We start from the raw sequence: 8,480 nt of genomic DNA, 5'->3' as shown, positions 1-8,480 counted from the left end.
AGTGAGTGAAGCTTTCTTTATATTCAATGCAACTAAAGTAAAATATATCATTAAGGAATTTAGACTAGAAAAGAAAAACAGAGTATGTTCTTAAACATTACCGTGATAGGGAAAGATTAGTTCTTATCATTCTTATTTTCTTTTAGTGTCACGTAATGATACCATGTAATGAGTTGCTTTTTGGTACAGCAAGGACAAAATTGGTCTCACGGTATCACTGCTTTATATTTTCAGTGATCAGTTCTAGAAAATGACTCCCTGCATTATTACTTGCCATCTGGTTAAACCTGTGACATCTCCTTCAAATAATATGAAGGTGTGGTACAGCAAGACTTCAGTGAAAGGAGTTGCAATGAGAAAAAGGAGAATGTGAAAAATTGCGAAGCCCAGGTCCAGGTGGACAGGAGGTGCCAGATGCACGGAAGCCATGTGGCAGCCTCTGCTGTTCTTCAGAACGAGACTCTCTGGGGAGAAGACGTGGGTGTGATGGGGTATAACAAACTTAGCCTCAGACACGGCAAGCGGGGGTTGTCTCTGGAGGTGCCTAGATGAACATTTCTACTAGGAAGCATGTTTATTCAGTCTGAAGCTGAGGATCAGTTGCTAGGACAGAAATTATAGGTCTACTGATAATCAAAGGGAGAAGAAATTAAATACGAATTTAAGCAATGATAACAATCCAGGACTAGTAAGATAGAATACATGAAGTGATAAGGGTGAAAAATGGAATGGAATCAGAGAGCTGGAACTTGTGAGAGCGAGAGATTTCTAGGCAGGCAGAGGAGAAGGAAGGAAAGGCCCACAGAGGAGATGGAGAAGTGGTGTGGGGGGTAGAAAAATAAGAGAGAGAAAGAACAGGAAAGATAAGACGACAGAAAGCTGCTTAAATGGAAAGAAGACAATGTGTGAGCTCTGAGTCAGCAGAGAAGAGAAACACACACACACACACACACACACACACACACACACACTGAATGATATTGACATCACATATGAGGAAAACTAAGAAGAAAACCTGGTGGCATAGGTTGTCATCCTACTACGCGGTAGGCAGAAGCAGGAGGGTGGTGAGTTGGAACTCATCCTGAGCAACATATCAACCCAGCCAGATCCTGCCTCAAATAAAAACAAGGAAGGGCCTGGGGTGTGGCTCAGTGCAGAACCTCTAAATTCAATCCATAATGCTAGGGGGAAAATAGAAAGGGAAGAACAAAAATAAGTCAGAGAGACAGAGCAAAAGGAGGAGAGACGCTTTCTCTGTTGGATGAGAATATGGAATGGTAGTAAAAAGATAGCTTTAGATGAGAGGGATGAAATATTTTATATCAAGAGCTTTCAGCTTTTTGTAGGGTAACAAGATACCCTGAAAGCAGAAGTCAGGGTGGGTAAGGGACGTGAAGACTGCTATGTATTCTAAATAGCATCTGTCGGTGTGAGACACGGGAACTTGGCCAAAGTGACACCTGCAGTGTATAGCATCAGTCCCAGACAGTTTTGTGATTCTGCAGGTGGTATTTAGCTGCTCTGACACAGGAGGGGACAAGACATGGCACGTGAAAATTTTGTTTTGTGATTTCAGAAATATTTTTTAAAAATTGTATGCCATGTTCCTTCAAAAGGGCTATAGAGTTCAGCTTTGTTGTTAAAAAATAAAATGATGAAATTCAATGAAAGAAGGATTCACACATTCTTGGAATTTTAAACTACCATAAAAGAGTTACTTTTTCTCTACTGAAGAGTTCTTCAATGAAAGGAAACACCATTCCATTCCAAGCCATATGTCAAAGGTTTTTAATTTCAGCGATTAACATAATGTGAAATCAAATGCCACTTCTGAACGCCGTTATCTTTTTATATATAGTTTTCTTGATCACTGTTTAACAAGTTAGAAATCATACTGACCCAAGATCTTCAACTCAGCATTTGCATAAATGGCCCCGTAGGTGTTCTCCGCTATACACTGATACATCCCGGCATTTTCAAAGGTCACGTCATACAGTCTCAGTTCCCCTTTGTGGTACTGAAAGCAATGAAAGTAAAAACACATGAGTTGGATAAATCTCAACAGAAAGACTTCCACGTAGGTGTGGGCATGATGGTCATTTGATTGAAGTCGGTTAGGCTCGCTGGCCCCCGCCATCACCTCACAGGCACAGAGCAGATTCCCATGGCACGAGGACAACAGCCACTTACCACGGCCCGTGGCTCTTCTCCTATGATCTTACAGAGCTGAGAGTCCACCTTTTCCCCACTCGGACCAGCTGAGAGATTACAGTGGGGAGGTAAACAAGGGTCCCACTGCTGCTGTTTGTACCCAGGGCTAAAGGTAGGACTTAGAACGTCTCTCTTACCTCTGTTTCTGTGGGGGGGGGGGTAGGGAAACAGAGGCAAGAAAAAGGGGATAATTTCAGGTCATGGAGATGGATAAGTAGGAAGAGGAGGCAACATGGAACAAAGGAAAAACAAGAGAGAGAGAAGGAAAGATAAGACTGCAGAAAGCTGTTTAAACAGAAAGAAGATGCTTAATGTTCAGTTTCTTGCTTAGCTTTTTAGTGGTGATGCTAGTTTCAGGGCCCAGCTGCGTGTACTTTCCTGCTGTCTTTATCCCAGGGCCACCCTGAAATGGTACCTGAACATGGACTTGGAGGACAGAGTGAGTGCAGGAATGTACGTACCGCATAGCCATTCTTTAGCCATCGAATCGTAGGGATGGGTTTCCCTGTGGCCACACAAGGCCAGTAGAGGTCACTGCCTATGTCCACCTCTGTGTCATTGATGTGTTCTACCCACTCAGGAAATGCTAAAAAGTGAAGAACACCAGAAATGTCAAATACTAGTCTTAATACCCAGCATGGTTGAGTATAAATACGGCACTTCAACTTTACGATAGGGAGTACAGCAGACATCATTACACTGAATGTGTCCTGAAGCCAAGTTCACGGCCAATAGCGTGGCATTCACAGAGGTCAGCGCCCTGTGGAAATCACACACTGCCTCCAAGTGAGGAAGTGGTAATTTAGTCATTGCTTTCTTACTTGGAATCTATGTTTTGTTGGAACACTAACTCATGCTAGCTTGGTCTTTTTCTTCAGCAGAAACCTTGAAATCTGTCAAAATGATAATTAGGGTTTAGAGAATTACATCTCAACTATGATACCATCTTTTTACATTTGGCATAAGGATTTAGGATTTTTTTTTTCCTGCTTTCACAGGTAAATACTTTCTTGGGTTGATGGAGTTTTTATCTATTAAATAGTTTCTTATCTTTGGGGCCTGGAAATGTGGCTTAGTCACTTAACTACACTCTGCATACTAGAAATCATACACAGACCTGTAGTTGGCTGAAACACATCTCATCTATTATTTGATAAGATCTATTTAATAGCTAAAGAAAATGCTAGGGACATGAGAAAATGCTAAAAGTTTCCCCGAGGAACAAAGTATTTCTAGCGCAAAACAACATAAACAGAGAGTCCTTTTGAATATTTCAGTAGCCTAATAGTCCAAATAGATGTAGGTAAACAGACTCGAGCAAAGGAGGAGAATCCCTTTTTGGAGGGCAGCACTTTATTTCATTTTCTTTGAAACTGCAAATTTCTATTATATTTAATTTAGTACAAAAGTAATAAACTTATCTTGAGTCACATATTTTACATGTATATAAATTATGAATCAAAATATTTTATTACCCTATCAAATGATATCAGCATTATTCATATGTTTATGCATGTCTGTATCTCTATATATTTTATAGTGTATGTGTTTATTTATAATCTGCTTTAGTATGTCTTTTGCTAATCAATAATATTTGTCCCTAACAAATGGAGAAAATATTTATTAATTGAATATTGGAAGATATGTTTGTACTGATTGAAACAAGTTTTGTTTTGTTTTGTTTTTTTGCTCTGAATGCCTTCAGGGCAGGTTTGGCTGGCTGGAGCTGTGGGGATTGAACCACAGCAACCTGAGCCTGCCTGCTTTGGTGAAGCAGCCACTTAAAGAACTGAGCTACAGGGCAGGCCCCCAAGCTTTATTCTATATAAAAAAATGTATCAATATTTCAAACAGGAAACACTGTTCCTGACTTGGTCCCCCATAGGCAACGCATAGATGTCGCCTTACAGAATACAATGAGAAAAGCAAACAACTGAGTCGCCTTGATACATTCTCTGTGGGGTTTAATCATGGAATCTTCTGATGGTTTGATAAGATCTAAAGAAAAAACATAGTTCTCACTAGTAAAAGAGAAACAGTTTTTCTTCTAAGTTACCTACTGCAAATACATCTTCTTTCACCTTGGTCCTTCTAAGGCATCAGTTACAGAGTATGATAAATAAAAAAGTACAGTGATTTTTTTTTTAAAGATCTTTACTAAAAAAAGAAAAAAAAAGTATCTTTACTGTAAAAGGCACACTGGCATTAATCCCCCTCGAATCTTTTCCCTCGCTTTGAATATGCTGTTGTGGATGCCCTGATGTCCTGAATTAACTTAATACACTTACTTTTCTAGTCATCTTTGGATTAAGAATGCACAGGAGCACGGTCGGGTCAGTGAGCAGGTGGACGAGGACACCCAGCGCCGTGTCCCTTCCTGAGCCCGCTTCCTGCGGCTGGTGCTCAGCAGCACCATTCACCGTTCTGGCCACAGTTCTTACTCATACTGATGAAAGAGGATTTCAAATTGCTCCAGAAATTGGCAAGAATTTCTTGGCAATGCGCTAAGCAGGCTCCGAGCTAGCTAGGGGAGTATTTTCAGGGGACTGAACAGTGCTGTGTCTTTTACTTTAATACATATTTTTAAAATTTAAGCATTCGCTTTATATTTGGGTCACAGCTTGTATTAGAAAGTAGAGAATTCTAGTGAGCTAGGAAACTGGAGCAAAAGGAGAAAGATTGATTTATTTATTATTATTTATTTATTTTTGCAGAACTGGGGATTGAACTCAGACCCTTGTACTTGCCAGGCAAGTGCTCATTCTACTGAACCATCTCCCCGGCCCCAAAGGGGAAAGATTTGTACAATGTGAAGAGAAATTAGATACAAAAGTCACATTGCTTGCTATACGGATCTTGCTTTATCTTGGTCTTAACTATCTAGCAGAAAAGTATAAGCATGAGGTATAAAAAGTAAAGCCCTATTAATATGCTGAGCTATAAAACACTCAAGTCAACAACTTCTGACATTGCCAGTCCTACAGATAAACCACTACTATTATGGATTACTGGACTATATTGGATTATTTTGCTGAATTAACACACGTACAATATTTAAATTATAATGGAATACCCATCTTGGACAAAACTAAACAAAAAGGGGAGATATAAATGAAGGACCACTTTGTAGTGAAATATATATAAACACACACACACACACACACACACACACACACGTTAGGATAGCTATACAGCAACTTTCTCTTAGTTCAATGAGAAGAAAGATTTGTACTAACAGTGTTAGGACAGGATATCATGTCTGCATCTTGTACTATGAATGACTACTATGAAGACAACAATATGCAATGTATTAATTATTGTAACTGTCCTACTAACCTGTTTTGAAACTGTCTCATTGCTATTTCTTTCTCAATAAAATTAATTTTAAAAAAGAATCTGGAGTGCAGTTTTCTTAATGTACTAAATAAACTCAGGTCCATCAGCATCAGAAACCTGATAGAATGTGTTGCTTTATTTTAAAAAAAAAAGGGGGGGCTCTCACTGGAGTTTCCTCCTAGAAGGAGGCCAACCACATATATTTGATAGGTGTCAGGTTAATACCATCAGGCCAGCGGACATACAAGGCTGGAGTTCAAGGGAGCTGTCTAGGTTGGAACTCTCAGAGTTTAGATCGCATGTAAAACCATGGTCATGCCTGAGATCACAATACAGGTGACTGAAATCGGCAAGAAGTTCCAATGCACAGCTTTACCACCCCATCATGAGGAAGGCATGGAAAAGGCAGGCATGTCCAAGGAGAACTGGAGTGACGTAAAGGAAATTAATGGTGTGTGGGTTCCAGATGCACATCCTGAAGGTGAATGTGAAGAAGGAGCATCAACTATGGCCAATTGTGGCATCAAATCAGAGATGATACCACTGACAATGGTCATCAGCTTTACCAACTTTAATGTCAAAGTTTTCAGTGCAGAGGTATAGAAGAAAATCAAATTGGCATTGTTTCAGAGAGAAGAAAACTGGAGATGGAGACATTTTTAGAGTATGGACAAATCCTTCAAGAGTTTTTACTGTAAGGGCTGGGGAGATAGCTCAGTAGAATAAGCACTTGCTTGGCAAGCACAAGGTCCTGAGTTCAATCCCCAGTACAGAAAAAAAAAAAAGATTTTTTTTTTTTTTTACTGTGTTTAAGACAGACTAGAAGAAGAGCAGTAGGGCATTTATTTGCTAGAGTTATTGAAAATAAGTGAGTTTCTTGAAGCTTCTGCTATATATAACATTGTGAAACATTAAAGAAATGACATCAGCCAGAAGTTACTTTGTTTAAAAAATGTATTTAGTACAGGTTCTATCGGGTCTCACTGTACAGATCAGACCCATAGTGATCTTCCTTTTTTTTAGCCTCCCAAGCACTGGGATTACAAGTGCACTCCACCATGCCCAGTCTCATTTGCGGTCTCAATGCATCCCACAGCAGGGCCAGCATGGAATGGCGATCAAATTCCAGTCCCCTGCACTTACCTAAGCTGGTGTTTTAGTCTGCTGAGCTACCTGGCTAGCCCACAAGCCAGGAGTTTTAAGTGTTGCCTGCAAAAATCCTGTCTTTCTAGATGAAAGCCTAATGTATGAGACACAAATGCTTGTGCCAAGATAACTTTTTCAAAGGAGATTCTGTATACTATTGGTTCTCAGAGTGTGGCTCTGAGACCAGGAATACCAGCATCTTCTGGTAACTTAATAGACATACAAATTCTTGAGCCCACCGTGTATCTTGAGAATCAGAAATTCTGAGGGTGGTGTCCATCAGTTTGTACTTTCATGAGCCCTCAGGAGATTTTGATGCTAAAGTGCTTGAAAATCACTGAATCAAACTAAGTCATAGTGTACAGATTATTCTACAAAAATGCTAAAAGAACAGACTTATCAAGGGAATACATGAGCTACACTATATATTTTAAAAACTACCAAGAATAAGACTATCACTCTATTGCTACTAAGACACCAAAGTACGAACTTATATTTTTATAACTCAGAGTTGTCATTTAAGTAGAAATGAGATAAACACTTCATCTTTTTGCATGATGTACATGTAAGATATATAACCTCTTAAAATTGTTATTGATCATGTAGTAGCTTTTCAAGTTTGGAAATGCCTCTGAAGAAGACATTGATAAAATTTATGGAAAATTAACATATTTACCTTGAACATAAATTCTCGCCTGGTGCCTATCCTTTCCTCTGATGTTCTCAGCCTCACATTCATATAGGCCTTCATCTTCTAGCTGGATATTGAAGATCTTGAGGACAGCCCCCGAGGTACTGATCTCGGCAGTGCTTGGCATTGGCTCTAGGACTTTCCGCCACCGGATGTCAGGAACAGGACTTTAAATGAAAGATAGCACAGCTAAAGATCCCTGAGTGCTCAAAGACAACTGACTACAGCTAAACACTTATATTATACATTTCTTTAAAGGGCAGGAACACTAACAAGACGCTAGACATGTTCGTGAAAAGTACACTTACTTTCCAAGTGCAAAACACTCAAGAGTCACATTTTGGCCCATCAGTGTATAGATGTCCTTGAATTGCACCACAATATCAGCGGGGTATGGCTTTGTTGTTCCTGGCATTAAAGAAATAGAAATATTCATCAAGTACTAAGCAACATAGTGTTTTCTGACGTAGTACTTTTTGTGAGGTTAGAACAACTTGAGTACAGAAGGCTTTTCCAATATAGGGCTGGTTCTGTCACAACATAAAGCTTTCTTTGCTTGTACAGAGCATGTATTATAAGTATGAACTTACCAAGCTGCGGCAATATAATTTCCTCTTTCTGACAACTTGCCATCACTCACTCAGTTCACTCCAAAAGCTCAAGGTAGCAGTGAGAAGCATCAGATATGCATAAGGCGTTTGCATCAGCGCTAGCCAGGCTCAGGAAGGCAGAAAAATAAAAGGAAAGGAGGACAAATGGAGGGAGAAGCAAGAGGTAGTAGAAAAGAAAAAGGCAAGACAAAAGGCAGAAAGGAAGAAGAAGTTGTCCACAAAGGGAAGGCAAATGGGACATAAGTTGGAAATGAGAACAGCAAAGAAGGAAAAGATCTATCCAGACACCACAAGTGCACTCCACCATGCCCAGTTGATAGATACTTTAGAGCATTTATTTAGCATTTTGTTTCTGAAATGTATATTATTCTCTCAGTCATACCAGAGAAGAAAGAGATGTAGAAAGGCTAAATACATTGTTTAGGGCCTTAGGTACATACTGTACACTGTAAGTATAAGACACACATAAATCCACAGGGACG

At 39.6% G+C, this 8,480-nt stretch overlaps 1 protein-coding gene across 1 annotated transcript in view; it reads right to left on the bottom strand.

The window, feature by feature from the left end:
• Nucleotides 1–8,480, bottom strand: part of Cntn1 (contactin 1) — a 410,344-nt gene that overhangs the window by 125,719 nt on the left and 276,145 nt on the right. Inside the window, exons 9-12 of the mRNA XM_004638636.2 lie at nucleotides 7,696–7,795; nucleotides 7,373–7,554; nucleotides 2,676–2,800; nucleotides 1,903–2,020 (exon numbers count right to left, since the gene is read on the bottom strand). Coding sequence (XP_004638693.2) covers nucleotides 1,903–2,020; nucleotides 2,676–2,800; nucleotides 7,373–7,554; nucleotides 7,696–7,795 — 525 coding nt within the window. The remainder of the gene's footprint in view (nucleotides 1–1,902; nucleotides 2,021–2,675; nucleotides 2,801–7,372; nucleotides 7,555–7,695; nucleotides 7,796–8,480) is intronic.

This window comes from Octodon degus, unplaced genomic scaffold (genome assembly GCF_000260255.1).
Source record: "Octodon degus isolate 3935 unplaced genomic scaffold, OctDeg1.0 scaffold00100, whole genome shotgun sequence".
In the NCBI taxonomy this organism is placed as follows: domain Eukaryota; kingdom Metazoa; phylum Chordata; class Mammalia; order Rodentia; family Octodontidae; genus Octodon; species Octodon degus.
This window is presented reverse-complemented; position numbering and strand designations above follow the sequence as displayed.